Raw genomic sequence first — 19,772 nt, 5'->3', positions numbered from 1 at the left:
CAAGGATGAAACTTGAATTTAAATTTAAGATGGCTGTGTTTCTGAAGGTACAAGCTGCAGCATCTGTGGCTTGTTACCTCTGCTTGGGCCATCTGCCATATCAGGTCTGCTTTTCTCAGGTCTTTTGAGGGTCCAGACATCTCCCACTTCTCCCTTTAGGTACAGTTCTTACACTCCCATTGGTATCATGTAGCACTATCTGTCAGTAAAGTCCTACATTTACAAGGTTGTTCTTGCTTTGAGATACAGCAGTGATCTCTGTGAGCATTTCTCACATTCTGACAGATATTATCATGACACAATTATTTCAAACATTTACTGTTGCATCTTTGAAGTCAAACATCCCATGTGCCCCAAAAACTAAGTCCAGGTTTAACATTCAGCATCTCTTTCCACAAAACCCACTAATTTTAGTAAAATGAGTTATATGCTGAGAGGGAATGGCAACATAGTGAGAAGTCAGATTTAGGAAAAGACATGAGAAACACGTCTAGAACAGAATCAGAAAACAGTTACAGATCTCTCTCTACTTGGGTAAGGTCTATGCATCTCCATGCATTTCTTAATTTCTACACTTGCACTGTCCTGAGAAGGGGCTACAGCTGAAATGAAGAAGTTTTGACAACTCTACATATTTCCCCATATAGTGTAAGGGGGATGACACATTAAATACATTGTAGTGACTGCAGATTCTACTTTTTCTATTGTTTTTCATACTGCTACAGTCTTTATTCTAAACTTTCCCCAGGAATGACTAAATGTCCCTTTTAGAACTGTCTTGTCCTTTGAATCACCGGTGATTATTATTTTTAGGAGCAATATAAATTTGAGGATGAGGGTATTTACTGATATCCCTAATGCAGATTGCTTATAGTTTTTCTATGACATCTCCTTGCAGAGTTTTCATAGCACAGCGTGTGGAACATTGTGAAGATCTATTTTTATGTCAAATAAAATACAAGTAAATTAAGGGTTTGCCCGGCATCACCATCAACACATGCTGTACAGTATATTAAACTATCCTGAATCTACATGACCAGTGCTAGAAATTTTACCATTTGTAGCATGAAGTGCTATAATCTGCCTAAAGAACATCCCAGGTTTCAAGCTAGCTGCATTTTGATTACACAAAGCTGTGTTACTCTTTCCAAAGAGAAAACAAGAATGTGTTGTCAGCCACACCACACCAAGAAGCCATTCATTGGAACAGCAAACTCATATTTTACTCAGACTTTCAAAATCCTCTGGAAGTCTGAAAGAACAAAATGCTTTTTCTCCTATAAAACTTTCTAGTGAAGAATTCTCTGTTCTGCACCAGAACAGAGACCTAACCCCTTTTGTCGCCAATAGTTGCCCCAGTAACCTTCAGAAGTGAAGACAAGTAGGATGCACTCAGCCAGAGTTTAAACTATGGGGAATTATAAAGAGGATTTCCCTGTATCACAGCTGAATACCCAGCCCCTTGGGCTATTGTAAATGCAGAGGAATTTCTCCACCTCTGACTTCCAGAAAGCCTGCCAGGGAGTTAAGCAATTTTCAGGAAAATAAAACCAAAAAACAACCAATCTCAAAAAAATCCACTGAAAACAGTTGATTTGTAATAGGATACTGACTGGTGTGGGCTATATTCCAACACTGCCACTAACAGATGGACTGGCAGCTCTTTGGGCAGCTCTTTGCTCCATAGTGCTGTTACAAGGGTATGCCACATGAGAAGAAAAAACTCTGAATAGAGCTGGGTATGACACCCCCAGACCTAGTCCACCCCTCCTTAAGCAATTTTACACACTCTTCAGTAAAAATACAGTCATGAAACCAAATTTTTTTTTTTTTTTCAGATTTTCACATCTGTTTGAAAATTGGAGTTTTCCCATTGGTTTGAAAGACAGGTGTCTGCTAAGAAAGGCAGGAACCTCCCTTGGAATGGAAAATATGACCCTCTTCTCTCCAAATTATTGTAACTGGTGCTGGGCTGGATGCCGCGGTGGCAGTGAATTTCTCCCGCAGTAGCTGCAGCTCAACTGCTCCCCTCCGATCCCAAGAGAGGAGCTGAGCCTAGACCCCTGACCTCCAGACAAAAATGTCACAGCGTCTCTGCTCTTCCCAAGAGAAAAGCCCCCAGCTAAGAGGCTGCAACCAACTGCATCCCTTCTCCCCATGCTGGCAATTTATTTTGTCTCTCTTAAGTACTGGTCGTTATTATCTGTTAGGCAACAAGTGGGAGAAAATTCCCTGAGAGAAAGGGGAAAAAAAGAAAAAATCCTAACCTCCAACACAATCTTAAGAAAATAAATAAATTCTTCTCTCTTTAACAAATCTTAACACCACTGCCACACTTTGAAGGCCTGACCATGAGCAGTGCTTTGCTGTAGCAGATTTGAAAATAAGCACTACAATATGTTGCCTCCGCTTGAGGTGTGGTGTCTGGGGTCGGGAACGGCTCGGTGGCAGCACCTTTGCCACATGGACCAAGTACACGCACTCACCAATGTGGTGGACGGTAACTGGCGTTTATTAACGGCGGAACAGGGTAATTTATAACAGGGGCTAACGGTAAGGTAACGGTAGAAAGGGAGGGGTTCCGCCCGACCATAACATCGCGATATCTTAACCTCCCACATTAATACAGACAGGAGAGCTGTCCTTAAGTTGCATTCTGACCACAATATCATCTAAGCCAAGTTTTACAGTTTTTGTGCTTGCTCCAAACTAAGCATTCTTCTACATTTTAGACTTTTCAGAGACATTCACATCCTTGTTTAAATGATGCTGAGAAACTCCAGTATTACATGTATATTCAATATTCAATACTGTTTCCTAATCAGTCCTGCAGTTTTATACATATATTTTGAGCTTCTGCTTGTCATGGGCTGGCAGTGTAATTTCAGTCTGAGCAGGAAGAACAATCAGTCTCACACTGGATCCTTGTTATTTGTATTGATATAACTCTATTCATCCATCTCAAAGCAGCTTTCATCATCCACCCTGAAAAAAGCAGCCATTTCTAAACTTGAAAGCCATTTTGTTCCACCTCTGGGGCTAATGGCACAGCCATACCAATTCAAGAAAACCAAGTGGAGGTGGGAGACTGTAAGGGAAAAAACCATGCAGACAGATCAGCGTCAGCCGGAGAAGACAAAGCACCTCCTCGTTGCCAGAGAAGAGGAAAGATAAACAAACTGCCTTTCAGCTTAAATCAGGTATTTCCAGTAAATAAATATAAGCCAGAAATTATTAAATAGCAAGTTCTTTTTTAAAATCAACACAAGGCCCGAAGTTAACAATTATATTCTCCAGTTATTATTTTCCTTACTAGGTTATTATAAGGCATCCTAAATTTCAAGGTTATGAGAGGTCTCAGATTCATAAAACACAGGCATCTTCTTACAATAGCCTGCTTTAAAAAAGTAGTCTGGGTGAGAGAGAATAGCAGAGCACACATTTCATCCTCTCCAGCAAGCCAACTCAGAAACCTGGTTTGTGGCTATGCAACTGGAACTTGTTAAAGAAAAACGGGGTGGGGAGGGTACAGAAACCCCAATAGTAGAGGCTGTGCAAGCTGCATTTCTTGAGTCTGGGAAAGAAAGAATTCCAGGGGGACACGAAGCACCCTCACAGAAACTACAGCGGTTTATTGAGAAAATGGATCTGGGCTCTTTGCTGAGGTGTTCTGTGAAGGAAAAGGGACATAAATTGAAAAAAAAAAAACAACCAAAAAAACCCAAAAAAAAACCTACAAAACCAAACAGATTTTAAAGAAAATAATTTTCACTCTGGGAATAAATTAAGGGACAAATTACCCAGAGTTCTTGGAGGTTTTCAAGACGGGGTAAATCTGTGAGGGCTCTGATGTGGATTTGGGGGGATTTAAGCAGGAGACTCTCAAGGTCCCTCCCAGCTGGGTTGATCCTGTCCCTAACCTGTCCTTCCCAGAGCCAGGTAGAAGCCAGCCACTGGATGTCTCCCTGCACTCATTCAACATTGCTGCTCCCAGTGTACTATGGCAGTGAAAGGCTTTCTTACAAGCTTTTTACTTAAGGTAATGACTTAAGAGTATTACCTTTCTTCAAAGACATCCTTGCTGGAAAGTACACAACAGGCTGTTTTTAAAACTTCTGAATCCCTGCCTAAGGTTGAAAACTTCATATTAAGTTCAGCCAAATAGATGCCATCAGTTAAGAGTGCATTTTGAGGTCACATTAAGAGTGCTACACAACCCTATTTAAATGCAAACCTGACATGTATTCAGGTCTGCATGTATTTCCCCTATGCTGGGATAAAATGAACTGAAACAGACTATGAGATCTTATCTAGTGTACATATTACTGAAACAGGATTGGTGAAACTGCTATAATTTCCACAAAGAAATAGCAAGGACAATAATCACTGTCGGGGAAAAAGAAAGATTCTAGAAGATCCAAAGCACCCTTCAATGCCTCCTGGCATAATATTGACTCTCCTTTCCTCCTGAAAGTCGGTTCCTGTTTATTTCAGCCAGGTACAGCGTGAACACTGAGGGGTCTGAATGGCAAGCTGTGTTCTTCTGGAAGTGAGCTTCACCTAAGAATGTGAAATGCAGAAAGCAGATGCAAGTTCAGTGACAAAGCTATTGATCTGTAACTGTCAATTTCACATTAATAGTGCTGTCATCTGCAAGCGCTCAGAAGCTCCCTACAGACATCCTGTGCTCCCCTACCATTTCTCCCTTCTCCACTAACCCCGGATTTCATCATACACATCCAGGATAATTTACCTTTAATGTCAGTGCTGCTAAAATTGCCATACTTCCCTATATTTGTAAAGGCTGGAAACTGAGACTTTCCTCTAAATGCAAGAGTCTCATTTTTTCTTTTGTAGTAATTAGCATTAGCAATGGGAATTTTAAGTTAACCATTCTGAAAAAAATAAAGTGCTGCTTTGATTCAAGTGAATAAATTATAATTGAGACACATAGTGGATCTTCTCTGGAGTAAGAAGACCATGTCAGACTCAACATCTCCATGCTTCTGAGCACACACACCATCCCCTGTGCAAAGAATCTACTCAACATGCCTTCTCAGTGGAGCATTTACACAGTTAGAGATTGCTGTCAGATATGCCATGGACAAAGACGTCGAGAATTGCTTTATTCCTTGTATAACACCGCAGCAGACTAACAGATAAAGTTACAGTGCTCTATGCAACTTTAAAAAATGATCCTACGCAAAAGTCATATAATGAAGCTGTAAGTTTATCTAGCCTATCATACCTGAGTTCAGACTGTAGCACAAGTCATCAGTGTTTATGTGATGACAGTTTTTACACAAGTACCTGTGACATTGTGCAGACAAAAGGTGCTATAAAGCTACACTGGGTTGGAGACCATCCAACAGTTGACCATTAGAGACTGAATTCAGGAGACAAGAAGCTTTGCCACTACAGTGTTCCTTCACAGCCAAATGCTTTATGGATATCACAAAGTCAACCCTTATACTACCTTCCTCAGAATTTCAAGTAGCAAAGACAGATTCTGATGCCCCCTTCAAGCTTGCTGAGTTATTTTTCTGTACAGAAAGGTCATTTTGAACAGGGTCTCTAATGGCAGCCAGGGAAAAGGCAAAGAGGAATAAAAGCACACTGCCCACATTCTGTCACAATGGCTGCCAAAGAAGTACTAGCAAGCTGTTTTTCTGTGAGACTCCGAACATTGCCGTTTGTGCAACATCAAAAAGCATAATAGATGTATACCTACTCCCTGGTGTATGCATCCTGCATTGGAAGTATTCTCCTCTTAGTTGTTTTGCTGTCCACATATAGTATCCACGTTTATATAGAGTATCCATAGCTCATACAAGCTGGTTAGAGAGCAAACAGGAGCTGAAACCAGCTATGTCTGCAAGTTTTTTTCATAACTTGAGTTAAGGATTAAGTGCAATGTCAAGGACTACAAACACTGGTCTTATTTTATACCACAGAATGTCCAGTTCTGGCCTGGAGCTCCTGCACTGTACTGTGATTGAAAAGGATGGCATCTTTGTGGAGACATGTATATTTTATGTATATAAAGCTTCATCTTGTGAAGTATAGAGCTGCATCTTCCACACCCAAGTAGAATTGGATATGTTAATATTTGTAACCAATGATATGAAACAATGCTTTGAGAAAAAACTCACATTTTCCACTAGCAATTGCTGAATTTCACCTCATAATTTTTATTCATAGCCACAGGGAAATTTAATGTATTTTGCCTGTTGTTTGCAAACACTGCCACAGGTGCTGTCTTGGTACTCACAGCTTCCAATGTGTATTGAGGTGTAGGGTGCATTCCCACCACACAGCCTGTTTAAAATGGACACATTAAGACCTTACAGCAGCCCTTCAATACCTGAAAGGGGCTTATAAGAAAGATGGGGAGAAACTTTTTGGCAGGGCCTGTTGTGATAGGACAAAACATAGGTGGATTTAGATTATACATAAGGAAGTTATTTACAATGAGGGCAGTGAAACTCTGGCACAGGTTGCCCAGAGAGGTGGTGGATACCCCATCCCTGGAAACATTCAGGGTCAGGTTGGACAGAATGCTGAGCGACCACCTCTAGTTGAAGACGTCCCGGGTCTTTGCAGCGGGTTTGGACTAGATGGGGACTTTAAGGGTCCCTTCCAATCCAAGTGATTGTTTTCCCCTGGCTTAGAGCCATGGTTTCAGCTTGAAAATAACCTGTACCAACACATACAACAGGTAAGAAGCTCTTTTTGATGCACTGCTAAAGTCCATATTCAGTTGCTGGTGTTTTCACGATTGTTAGATAACTCTTACAACTGTAAGATTTATCCCAGGAAGTCACAGATAGCTCATCCAAGGGAGGAATTTTTAATAGCCAATACATGGTGTAAGGTTGTGGCAGGAAAATTCACACCAAGGTCACACATCTAATCCCATACATAGCTTACTTAGACCACAGAGACTTCGAGCAATACAAAGGCTATCAGCTTTATTAACAAGTAACAAAATGTACGCACATAAAAAATTTCTAAAGAACAAATCCTGTGTGGGACTGTGTCCTCATCCCAAATCACTCCCTATAAATAAAAATGTTCTTGTTTTGAAGAAAGGTTGCTTGTTTCACAAATATCTATTACAGGAAGTGTGTGTTTAGATAGGGTGCCCAGGTTTCCTCCTGTCAGCTTTCCCTGGTAGAAGCCAAGAGATTGCCTGCTCTCAGTGCTAGTCACAAAAGAAATTATTATATTGAAAAAGAGAGTTAAGAGGAAAAATGTTTTGAGATTACTGAAGAATTAACATTCTCTTATTGCACTTCAAAGGTAAGTGAATATGTTATAATATACACAAAGTACGCCATAGTTGATTCAAAGGACTCTGGAAAAGAAAGAGGTGTTTTGTCTTTTGACTCATTTTGCACAGCTCAGATAATTCGTTCCTGCCTCGAATTCTTAAAATTAATTAGACAATACCTCCTTCTCTCTTAATTTCAAACTCATTTATCTTCCTTTTTTTGTTTGTTTTCTTTTGTATTCCTACAACCAATACCTGGAATGGTTAGTCATATGTAACCCTTTATCCTTAAACAATTCCTAATCCCACATGAAAAGGATGACTTAGACTGTACACTTAGAGAACTGTTGACTAGAAAATAAATCCCAGTATTTTGCTTGAAAACTTCTGGCAGGGAAAATACTTCCAGAGCATGTTGCTTCCTTCCTGCTATTACCTTATCTGCTTACGTAAATCTGGATTCTGCCGCAGGGAATTATCACACTCTTTTGCTCATCTGCATCAGAGCAGTGTATCCCACATAGCTGCCCATTGGAAACAGGAGACAGGGAGCTGCTGCAGAACATCTGCTTCCTGGTAACCAGAGTACTCAGCCAGCAAATGGCCAGTTTTAAGTGCCTGAGGGAAGGCAGGCAATCCAACACCACACTCGGATGTGCACACAGCATATTGTGTTCAGCCCGTTGTATTCAGCACTGAGAAAAAAAACCAAAAACAACCTATTGATATTTAATGCTCAAACACCAACCAACACACATGGATTACCCCAAGTGCTGCACAAAAGGATCCTGAGAGAGGTCCACAGGCCGAAAGGTTTGTTATAGCAAGGTCTGTAGCTAGTGGCATACATTGATTCCGACAGTGAAAGTTACCTTTTTGGGAGGAAAAAAAACCTCTGAAATAAAAGGAGGTTGGACACACAGAGGCCCCCGAACCCTTTATCTTTTAGGCTTCTCTCCAATGTAAGAGGTGTCCCCCTTAGTGGTTTTCCCCATCAAGTTCCCCATCAGACATTCCTTCACACAATGTCATTTGCACTGCGTGATGATTCATTGTTCAACTTTGGGCATCACATCTCCTCATTTAAATGGCAACCCCTTCCAAAGAGAGCCCATCTTACACCAATATTGGGCTTTGAAGGTATAAGGCTGTTTTGGTTCAGAGCAAATTTGGGAGAGAATCTCTAAAGGGGTTCTTCTAGGAAAGCAGATTCAATCGGCCTCTCTCCTTAACCGGTCTGGGAGAAAATACTTCTTTGGAGAAAATGTTTATTAAACAATAAAACTTAAACACTTAAATATTAAATGTTTAAGTTTTATTGTTCTTATTGTTTAAATATTAAACAATAAAAATCTTTGCTGCTCTAAAAGAGATGACAAACTGATAAAGTCTCCTCCCCGGGTTGCAGTTCAGCTCACTCAGTCTCTTATCAGTCCCTCTGGTGCTGGAAATGTTGTGGGCCAGGCCCAGCCTGGTGGGCCACAGGTGCTAGCTGCTGATGCTCTTCTGGGTGTTCAGTCCAGAGCAGGTTTCAAGAGGTTTAAAGAAAAGGGGAAAAAGAAAAAAAACTACAGTCCAGGGAACTTCTTTGTCTCAGCTAGCTAAAACTAACCAAAAGCAAAGGAGAGTTCTGTCCCGCTGTCTGTTCATCCACAGACAACACAGTCCAGGAGCAGGAATGTGGAGGAGTGAGTGCAGTGTCTGAAAACAAACTGCGTGCTTCTTCTCTCTCTCCTTCATGCTCTGGAACAAGTCTTAAAGGTGCAAAACTTATTATTCAGCATAAACAGAACAAGACGATTCGGGATAAAAGCATCATATAGTCAACCCAGGATATGAAAGCAAGGCAAAAACATTGCCAGTGCTTTGGGAGAAGGTCACAGAGCTGTGAGGAAGACTGGATTTTGATTTGCAGATGGAAGGCTGGTGGTGCAACACTAGCTCTATTTGTAGCAGTTCCTTTAGGAGATATTGCTGGAGCAGGCAGCACACAGATGGTCAAGATGTGCTATAGACTATTTTAAATGTGAACAAAGAGTCTGATCCTTAAAGTCACATTTGCAAAATAAGCTGAGATCAGTAGATGTCTCTGTATGACCCTTTGTTTTCACCACAATGTTCCTACATAAAAGTAGGTTATCTTGAAACAGTTAGTCTTCAAGAATTTGTTCTGTGCATTTTCCAGTAACCAAAATAACAGCTTCAGAAGCAATTTCAGCACTGAAAGTTAGAGTTGCTCTTTACACTTAAGTGAAAAATGTCGCCTTACAAAACCCATTTTTTTGGTAAAACTGCATGTGGCATTCTACATAGCCAGTTGACAAGACAAATATATAACAGAGCTAAACAAGCAAAGTAGTTTTCCCTTCACCACTATTTTTTAAACTATTTTGTCCTCAAAGATAAAGCAAATTTACTTACAGACACAGTCATCATCAGTACACAGGTTCTTGTTGGTAAGCTTCTCCATAAAAATTCCAGTTGTGAGAGGACACATTAATCTGAGACACAAAAGTAAAATCGTCAAATAAACACTTTGTGTCACTTTTCTTTGCTGCAGCACTTGCTGAGTATATGCCAGGTCCAGCAATCCCCACCTTTTATGGAGGAGGCAGACACCTGGACAAACACACCTGGCTAATAGAAAGGGGCTATGGCAACAATCCATCCCACCAGAGGAGCCATAGGCAGGGGGAAAACCTCAGGACCGACTCATAAAGCTGAATCTCCTCCCAAAACCACCCTGTATTAATATTTTAATCAGCAACTGTATTATTTAAACATTCTAAGCCCTCCTAGAGCTGTCCATAGCCTTAATCATACTTCAAGCAAAGTCTGAGAATGAAAATTAAGTCAGACCCTGGCAAGAAGCAAATGAAATTACATCTTTCTTAATACTCCCGTCCTTAATTTTCACAAATGCTCCCTGACGAGCACAGTCTTCTGTCGACCAAAAATCCTCAGTGGCAGAGATTCCCCTGTTCCTGCCTACAGAAAGGATCTACTGGGATGATAGCAGATGGATGCAATGTAACAACTGATTAGGGAGCTGTGCAAGGCAGTAAAAAGACTTTTCAAGTCATTAATTAAAATTTAAAATCTAAGAACTCAAGCACTGCATACTTGTACAGGCAAGACCCCTTCCACAGGGAGATGCAGTCAGAGCAAAACACAGAGGTCATTCCAGGACAGCAACCATTTCACTTTTCATTACCCAGCTGAACTCTGTTGAGGGTTTGAAGGTCCCAGAGCTTCAAACAGGGCCACAGGCTGACTTAAAAGGTCCCCTTTACAACAGCACAGCAGTCAGGCTCCAAACCCTTAAAGTGAATAAAGGTGAACAACAATGGTAGTCATGTGCACACAAACTAGTGGGAGGACATGACAGCATAATTATTATCTATAAATTTATGACTGCAGCAGGAAAAATCCAAGGTTATGATGGAATAACTGCTCTTACAGACACATTGGAATGATTTTCATTTGCAAGTATTAGAATACCTGTGAAAACACACATACACAAAATCACCAAAAAGAATGAAAAAGTACATAAAAGGAGATAGGACGGTAATTGAAATGACTGTGAAAGAGACGTAATTTTGCAATGTAGTCTGGGAGCAGATGAAACTTCAATTTTCTAAGTCTTGTGCAAATAAAGGTGGCTTATATTGCAGACACAAAACCCTACAACTTTCTAAAGTGATTTTTTTTTTCTGAAATATTTAGAACAGTTACAACTCACAATACTATATCTGATTACTTCACTGCATCCAATGCACTTCATGTCACACAAAACCTATAAAGTTTTTTAGCAAATGAGAACAAATAAAGTAAATCAAACCTTGAGAAACCCAGAAGCATTAGGTCATGTATTTCAGAAAAGCTTGGCTAAAAATCTGAAACTTTTATATTTCCTCTCAGGACTTGTTTCTACTGCCAGTCACCAAGACAAAACCAAGTTGAATCGCATTACTGCCAAACTGTAATCAATTTCTAACTGTACCTGGGGAGAAAAACCACTAATGATAAGCTGTATTTCCTAAGTGAAAAACAGTTGTCCCCTTGATAATGAGGTTGAATGTTGTATTTATTCTGTATTTATGCTGGCATTCAGCATCCCTGATCATACTTTTGTTCTGGAAAGAATGCTATTTTTAGCACTCACTTCTGAGAAATAAGGCTCACCTTAAAAGCTCCTAAACTGAATAAAGCCCTGCAAGGCTAATCAATAATGAGACAGACTTGAGGAAAAAATATGGCTCGAAAACAGCATATTTATATTTTATTTTATAAAAATTAGTATTTCAACAGAAAAAGTTACTATCCGGGTGATCTGTGAAAATTTTACATGTGCCCTGGTCATTGTGGCAATTCTATTTGAATCTTATGTTTTCTGCAGAGAACAGCAAACATGGTAGCTGACCAGAGTATCAGTGTTTTTAAAAAAAACACCTGTCCACAGAAGTCCTTTATAGGATCATATAGCTATTTCTTCGCATAAGTGATTTTCATGGCGTGAGATGGAGTGATCTTGAATCCTTGGAGAGCGTCTCGAGCAGCCCCTGCTTGGTTCTCATTTTCAAACTCCACAAATGCGATGTCATGGCGCCCTGGCACTAAGCGTACTTCTTTGAATCCGGGAAACCTTTAAAATAAAGTGAGAGTCAAAAAATACTCCTTACCTCAATAATACAGCTCTCTTCAGTAGCTTCTTATCAGAAGCATCTACTAGTGCAATAGTTATTGCTAATGGAAGATTTAAATTGAAGGGTTTTACATGTTCTATCCTTAGAACTATGTCTCAATTAAGAAATATTATGTGGAAGCAGTTTAATTAGAGCTGCACACATACAGAAGCAATCTAACTAGCTTTAAAATGGCTCCTGCTGTCCTACAGACTTTAGTATTATTACAGTCACCAGCTTGAATCCAATGCAAATTGATAGCAGATAAACCACACAATCAAAACCAGCCACGAAAAAGATCAGATTTGCTTTCTGAACCAAGTCATCAGAACCAACATCTGTAACCTTGGCAGTAAGGCTAACTGCTAAAATACCTTCAGAAGAAACTCTCATTGCTAAGAAGTGAGCTTGTTAACTGAGAAAAATCACACAGGTCACAGAAGAATTCAAAGGAGAAATAATTTCTATTCAAAACTTACTGATTAAATAACATGGACAGCATCATCTCATTTGTTTCCTCAGGCAAATTATTCAGGAAAAGGATATAGTTTGGTGGGTTATCAGGCACCTGCAACAACAGAAGATCAAAGCTCAGAAGACTATACATAGTTGCATACAGTTCCTTTGCATCTGTCTGCATGATTATTTGAACTAAGACTCACATTCCTTTAGTTTTGCTCATAACATTCTATCTGGGCTTCACCACACATTTATCAATATGCAGACAGAGCCCCTTCATTCTTTTACACACATATATTAATTTGGAGAGGTTCTTACTTCCACAAAAATCACAATACCATACTGTTTTAGATGTCACATTTAAACTCAGCTAGTCAAGAGCTGACACTTCAGTACTCTCTGCACCCAGGTGCCACAGCAGTGGTTGCAGTGCTATTCAAGACACCTGTAAGGCAGTGGTAGAATGTATGAAGGATTCACATCCTTCCAGAAAGCAGAGGTAGCCAAGCCCTGTTTACCTGCAGTACAAACAAAATACTGAGTATCTCTGGGCAATCAAAACTCACAAAATTCACATGGTTTTATTACAGAGCTCAATTAAAATGTAATTAGAAACCCCTTTAGATTTAGAGCTTTAGTCTTGTAACAGATTAGCCTGCTAATATGAATTTGTAGCCACTCACCACAGACAAGGCTGAGTAGTCATCTGCTGATACTGAAATCTTCAAGTCATCAAGTAAACTATAAATCTAAAAATAAACTGGACACCCCAACTTCAAACATCTTCAAAGCAGTGACAAATAAAAAGCCTCAGCAGAACAATCTCCTTCTACTGATGGAAATATTCTAGGTAGTGCCATTAGGAAATAAACTTCTGATGTTCAAAGAAATACCCAAACACTCAGTGCTGTGCTTTGATGCAAACTGACATGCACATATTGTGCCTGAAAATCCAGGGAGCAGGACCTTTTCCCCTGTTGATTATATATGCAGTGGCAGTACTCAAGAAAGATGCAGGGCAGGGCAGACCAAGATATTCTTCTATGGTACTTGCTCTCCTGTAAATCCTAGCTCTTTACCACTTTCACTTCTAACATGAATCATTTAGAAGGTCACTGAGCAGACAAGATGAATGAAGTGTAGGGAGCTGTTCCTACATCTCCACACAATCCTTTGGAAAGTAAGACACTTGTGAGAAAAAGGAAGAAGTGAGCAGAGAACCCTCAAACTCCTGAAATAAGGCCTTTAGGCAGATATTTTGGCATCCCATGTTGTCCTCCTTTTCTTTATCTGCTGCCAGAAAAAAAGTAAGCTAAAGGGAACCTATGAGCAATGGAAAAAAAAAATTAAGAATCCTTCAACTGATACTAAGTACAGTCCAAATTTAAGAATCCAGTATGATTTTGTAATAGTGCTGTTTTCTGAACAGTAATAAGAAACTGCAGATTTTCATTTCCTGTCAACCAGATATAGTAAAAAAGGGATTTGTTTTGTTTGTTTACTGTCATGTAGCTGTTAGACAAATATCTCATAGGACAAAAATAAAGCTGTAAAATAAATCCTCACATTTCCATGTGTAACAAACTATTATTCATAGAGAATAATTATAAACATTAGTGCTTTTAGTGATAAAAATAAAAAGCATTACCTGATTCTGTGGTGTAGTCCCTGAGGCACTGGCTGAATTCTGTGTTGCTCCCTAGCAAGTAAGTACAAAATAGTTTTACAAAGGTGTTCCATTAGAAATAACCAAGCACATATCACCATGTTTCTCTACAATTCAAGACATATGTTAAAGGTTTTTTTGAGCTGCAATCCAAGAACATTTGGGTGCCTATGAGACACTTCTCAAAGGGAACAAATCCTGTGAATTTTGCTTGGCTCCAAAACCAGGCAAGCAAAAGAAATAACATCAGTACTACTTGATCAATCTAATGGCTGAGTCAAGTATTTCTCCACATTACAGAATTTTATTTAGTAGACAGGAGAAAGTAGTTTTGAAAATGAAGGCCTAGACAAGTATCCTGGTTTCACCTGGGATAGAATTAATTTTCTTCTTAGTACAGTGTGGTTTGAATTTAATATGAGAGTAACACTGATAACGAACTGATGTTTTGGTTGTTGATAACGAGTGATTGTTTGTATCAAGGACTTTCCAGTTTCACATGCTCTGCTAGTGAGTAGGCGCACAAGAAGCCAGGAGGGAGCCAGGAAAGCTGACCAAAACTGTCCAAAGGCACATTCCGTAGTACAGAATATCATGTCCAATATATAAACTCGGGGGATCTGGTCAGGTGTTTTGATGTTTTCTGCTACACTCCAGCACAAAAGCTACTAAGTGTTGTTACTTTAGACAAACCAACTCTTAGTGGAGATAAATTCCAACCTAATTCCTGTTAATCTAACATGGAACATGTAATATCTAACATAAATGAATTCTCTTGTTCTCATTTACTATTCTTCTCTCCTTATTAGGCAACATGGAATTAAACCACTGAAGAGAAGAGCTGGTTGAGCACTTGAAGCCAGTACTAAAGATAAACCCATTCTCCTTTTATTTCCTTTTCTTAAGAGGCTAGTTTCTACTTTGGTTTGTTGTACGTTTGCCCTCCATCTTTATTTTCATCTGATAATAACAAAGGAGGATAAAAAAAGGAACAGCAAGGCTACATAACCAGCTCCCTCTCCTTCAACTTCTAGTAAATGCTCAAGAGCTCTAGATAACCCACAGACCCCAATTTAGGGAGTTGAAAAGCAACAAAAGACAATATCAAGTCTTAAAAGAATTATTTAGAATAGCTTTTGTGTGTTTTTTTTTTTTTTTTAATGGAGTTTTTTTTTTTTGTTTGCTTGGTTTGTTTGTTTGGGGTTTTGTGGTTTTTGTTTTTTTTTTTTTTTTTTTTTTTCTGAACAGAGAAGCAGCTTACCTGGATAACCTTTTTATTTGGTGCATTTGCTGACTGTTCCAGAGTTTTAGCTTTTTTCTTTTCCTTTCTTTTTTCCTTATCAGCAAAAGTCCCACGCATTTTAGAGATGATATCGGAGTCTGCTTTTGCATACTGAATACGCTTTTTAAAAGAAAAAAGAAAAACAGAGTATATTCTACAGTTAATAATACAGAACATTTTGCACCACTTACATTAACTGTGTGTTTACACTTTTTTTTTGCAGAACCTTTTTATACTAGTAACATTGTTAAAAAGTGTAGGTACACTTAGAAAGTAACCAATTCTCATAGTTTTTTCTGAACACAATTACAGAAGTCTAAGAAAAAACCCTAATATGCAAATTACTAATTTTAGTTCATTGAAATCAGAACTCTATTTTATCTAACAACAACTTTTTAACATCTGTCAAGGTAGCACCTACAGAGAGATACAGTTGAGCTACACAGAGAACAACTGAGAAAATCGGCACTAGCTTCTATTAAAACTGTGAGTTTTCAGTCCCATTTTAAAGGAAGTTAAATTTTAAAGTGATTTCTCAGATTTCTGCAGAAACGTAAATTCAGCAAAACCCAAACTTCTTAAACAGAAAAGGCAAGTATTCACCTTAATCCCAACAGGACTGCATAAATGCTGCTGTTCTTTTGACAAAGGCCTACTACAGCTGAAGGTTAAGCAGATGCAGGTATAACTATACCAGTGTGCAACATTATTATTTATGCATACAATCTTATTGTTTTTCCTATCAGAGACTACCTCAATACAAAACTACACAATAGCTTAAGATTTTTTTAATGCTTTTGTTTAGCGCTTAGAGTATACATGCTGCAGGCAATGTTCAAAGATGGAAGTACATTTGAAAGCTTATGAAGCCTCAATCCTTTTACTTCTTATTGAGTTCTACTGAGCACAAAACTCCTTAAGGATAAATGGCGGACTGAGTTTGCAAAATTCTGTGTTAAGGATTTAATTAGAGAATCTGAAGGTGTTAAGGCAAATAAATAGCTTGCGGCTCAGCAGCACAACTGCTCTCGTCACTGCTCAAAGCCATAAGCTGAGAGCCAGTAGAATTGTACCCATCTATTGCTGAAGTCATGGGCCATTTGCATGTATTGTTACACCTTACCAACAGCCGCAGAATTAAGAGGTGCTTAATTGTCCAAGCAGACAAGAACAAAGCAGGTCAACTGTGCTGCTCTGCATACCATGAAGCACATTACTAAATCATGTTCTATCAACCAGCACTGTATTTACTGAAGTACTGAACTTTATTAAAGTTATTCTGAAGTACAGCTACTTGGTTTGGTGATCTACTGTCAAGCAGAACTAGCCATCAATTTAAAAAAGAAAAAATCAGTGGTCACATCTGGAAAGCAAACGGGAGATCTTCACCCTTCTCACTGTTACCTCAAAAAGGAAGCATCACATTCTAGCTATACATTACCAATCTAAGAGTAGTTAATGTTACTCTACATAAAGTAATTGAAAACTAATCTAATTGCAATAATATTTCAGAATTCATTTAATTGGTTCAATGGAAGACATGATGAGTAAAATGAAAGTATTTAAGATCTTAAAAACTTTAATCCAGCATAGAAAAACAAAAAATCCCCCATGTTAAGTTCAAAGTGTGTGCGTTGTAACTGCAGTCTCTTCAGCATCCCTCCAGCTTGCACAAATGTAGATACTCATCAGGATATGACCGGAGTAATCCTTTGGTAACAACTACATAGGAGAGGTCATTCCCAAGGTGCAAGTACCAAAAACACTGTATCACACCATCAGGGTATTTTTCTTCTTTACAAAGGTAACAAAATAGCTTACCATTGGTTTCCCATAAAACGGAAAGCCTTGTAGCTGTCTCAAAGCATTGGTAGATGATCCAAGTTCTTTAAATATAACAAATGCCTGTCCTCTCATCTTCATAGTTTTTAAAGCCACAATGTCGACCACATGACCAAACTGTGAGAACAACGCATACAGGGACCTCTTCAGCTCTGGGGACCAAGGGAGAAAACAGATTATAACAGGTTATGTGCAAACTTCCACTTCTACCGAGTCTGCTGTCCTATGGGAACAATGTTTTTTAGAAGCTTTAGCTCACACAGCGAGTACATGAGTTTGTCAAAACTGTTACATCATTACAAGTTTATTTGTCCAGGTTTTGTAAACTGGTGTGCAGCTTTCGGTTTCGTACCTGAAGGATTCAGGTAGTGAAGAAGTTGTAATGCCATCCATTCTACCATTCCAAGGGAATCACAATTACATAAAGGTATGTAAAAACGTATTTTCATACAGGTATATGCACACACAAGTATGATGCGTGACAGCCATCTCGGACTGATCAGAAAATCAAAACTGAAACAAGCAGCAGTAAAGAGATATGATGCAAAACAGGAATGCAGCAAAATAGGCTAAAAGGCTAAAAAAAGTTGGAAATTTTGGTTGTAACCATTTAATCAATTTTCTCACCCATATTCTGGATCCAAATTATTTTTGTATGAGACTACTGCAGCTTATGGCTGCATTGGATTTATTTTAATTATCTACCATTACCTGAATACATGCCAAATTAAACCTTAGTGCTATCCAAATCAAGCTAAATAAATAATAGGTACTGTGTAATCATTCTAACACAAAACCCTTACATTTTAACTATTTTAGCAATATAAGAATGCTGTCTCTTCTTTATTGATATTGAGACTTGGTAATATCAGTCCACTGTCATTTTCTCCACCTGCTCCTGACTAACTATATTAACTATACGTTTTTTTAATTAAAAAAAGGTGTTCTATCAAAACACTTTCCCTAAAAATTACTTTAAGACCTGTATTAAAACAGAAAGTAATTTGTAATCTTAACAGGTAGTTTAACACCCTACGAGATTTAACAAGACCAAGTGCAAGGTGCTAAACCTGGGTCAGGGCAACCCCCAGTATCAACCCAGGCTGAGGGATGGACAGATGGAGAGCAGCACTGAGAAAGACTTGGGGTGACGGTGGAGAAGGGGCTGGACATGCGTACTCACAGCCCAGAAACCAACCATGTCCTGGGCTGCATCCAAAGCAGAGTGGGCAGCACCCTGTGAGGGAAGGGATTCTGCCCCGTTCAGGTGAGACCCCACCTGCAGAGCTGCATCCAGATCTGGGGTGCGCAGCACAGGAAGGACATGGAGCTGTGGGTGCAAGGCCAGGAGACCACCAAGTTGATTAGAGGGATGGAGCACCTCTCCTATGAGGAAAGGCTGAGAGATCTGGGGCTGTTCAGCCTGGAAAAGAGAAGACTTAGGAGTGATCTTTGGCCTTCCAGTACCTGAAGGGAGCCTACAAGATGGAGAAGGACTATATACAAGGGCTTGGAGCGACAGGACAAGGGGTAATGACTTCAAACTGAGAGGAGGCTTAGATGTAATACTGGGAAAACATCCTTTACTGTCAGGGTGGTGAGGCACTGGAACAGGCTTCCCAGAGAGGCTGTGGACTCCCCATCGCTAAAAGCGTTCAAGACTGGGCTGTAGGGAGATCTCAGCAACCTGATCTAGTGGGAGGTGAATTTGTTTGCTTTAGCTACTGTTTCATTACAAGAAAGCGTTTGCCCAGAGCTTGGATAACGATCTCCTGCTCAGCACTTCAGAGACCTCCGGGAGCTCCTAAAAGCCCCTTTGTAAGACAAGTGCCGTGTGCAAGTGAATGACCAGGCTTCACTGGACAACCAGAAGCGATCGGCAGCCATTCGTACCTTCCTTCTTGATCTTGTCATTGATATTGTTGATGTAGATGGTGTGGTTCGGCCTGATGTCCATTCTCGGCGGAACCCGCCAACTGCCTGCGGGCAGAGCACACAGGAGAGGCGTTAGCGAACCCCCGGCCGCGACAGCTGCCAACGCCGGCGACACCTCACAACCCCGAGCAGCGGCACCGCGACTGGGGGGCGGCTTGTCTGTCTATATGTCTGCCCGCCCGCAGGCCACACACCCGCCCCTCTCCGGCCCTTTCCGGGCGGAAGTGGGCTGCGACGGCAGGACAGGAACTCCAGAGAAGAAGCCCCGAGCTAGCCCCTTCTTGCTCTCACCTGGATCTCGGATCCTGGACCCCGGGTCCCAGAGCCCCTCACCACCCCTCACCTCCCTTCCCCTGTCCGACCTCCGCTCTCGATGGCGGCCTACGCTTCCCGCCCTGCCGGGACGCAGCGCAGGCGGCAAAGCCACTCCCAGAGCAGTCGATGCGCCGAATGCCGATAGCGCCGATGGGGAGCGGCGGGTGCGCGCGGCCCGAGAGCGGCGGGATGAAAGTGTTGTACGAGAAAAACGCCAATCGCTTGTTTTTAAAATTTTAAAAGTTTAGTATTAATAAAATGGTTATAAAATAGTAATACAATTAGAGTAATAGTAATTTGGACAATTTGAATTGG

The 19,772-nt window shown here is 40.1% G+C and overlaps 1 protein-coding gene across 5 annotated transcripts; it reads right to left on the bottom strand.

The window, feature by feature from the left end:
- Positions 1 to 11,527: 11,527 nt before the first annotated feature.
- LOC131555609 (U2 small nuclear ribonucleoprotein B'') lies at positions 11,528 to 19,537 on the bottom strand. Of its 5 annotated transcripts, none has more exons than XM_058801741.1 (9): positions 19,486 to 19,521; positions 19,101 to 19,187; positions 18,487 to 18,630; positions 17,560 to 17,720; positions 17,187 to 17,359; positions 15,345 to 15,485; positions 14,066 to 14,116; positions 12,438 to 12,526; positions 11,528 to 11,918 (listed from the first exon to the last, which is right to left on the bottom strand). In XM_058801741.1, the coding sequence occupies exons 3-9, from the start codon at positions 18,531 to 18,533 to the stop codon at positions 11,759 to 11,761; spliced, it is 822 nt and encodes a 273-aa protein (XP_058657724.1). In that variant the 5' UTR covers positions 18,534 to 18,630; positions 19,101 to 19,187; positions 19,486 to 19,521; the 3' UTR covers positions 11,528 to 11,758. The 5 variants fall into 5 exon arrangements, with proteins under 5 accessions (XP_058657724.1, XP_058657725.1, XP_058657728.1 ...); XM_058801742.1 differs by having other exon boundaries at positions 19,434 to 19,496; XM_058801745.1 differs by lacking the exon at positions 17,560 to 17,720 and having other exon boundaries at positions 19,486 to 19,507.
- Between the last annotated feature and the right edge of the window lie 235 nt (positions 19,538 to 19,772).

Source organism: Ammospiza caudacuta, chromosome 3 (genome assembly GCF_027887145.1).
Source record: "Ammospiza caudacuta isolate bAmmCau1 chromosome 3, bAmmCau1.pri, whole genome shotgun sequence".
Taxonomy (NCBI): Eukaryota; Metazoa; Chordata; class Aves; order Passeriformes; family Passerellidae; genus Ammospiza; species Ammospiza caudacuta.
The sequence above is the reverse complement of the archived record's forward strand: the minus strand, read 5'-3'. Positions and strand labels throughout refer to the sequence as shown.

Bases quoted from the DNA above. Each gene is read 5' to 3' on its own strand.
- LOC131555609 (XM_058801741.1), bottom strand. From the start codon at position 18,533: ATGTCCTTCCTGTGCTGCGCACCCCAGATCTGGATGCAGCTCTGCAG. The intron at 14,117-15,344 runs GTAAGCTGCTTC...CTTACTTGCTAG, and splicing joins CAAATAAAAAGGTTATCCAG to GGAGCAACACAGAATTCAGC. The intron at 12,527-14,065 runs GTAATGCTTTTT...CTGTTGTTGCAG, and splicing joins GGACTACACCACAGAATCAG to GTGCCTGATAACCCACCAAA.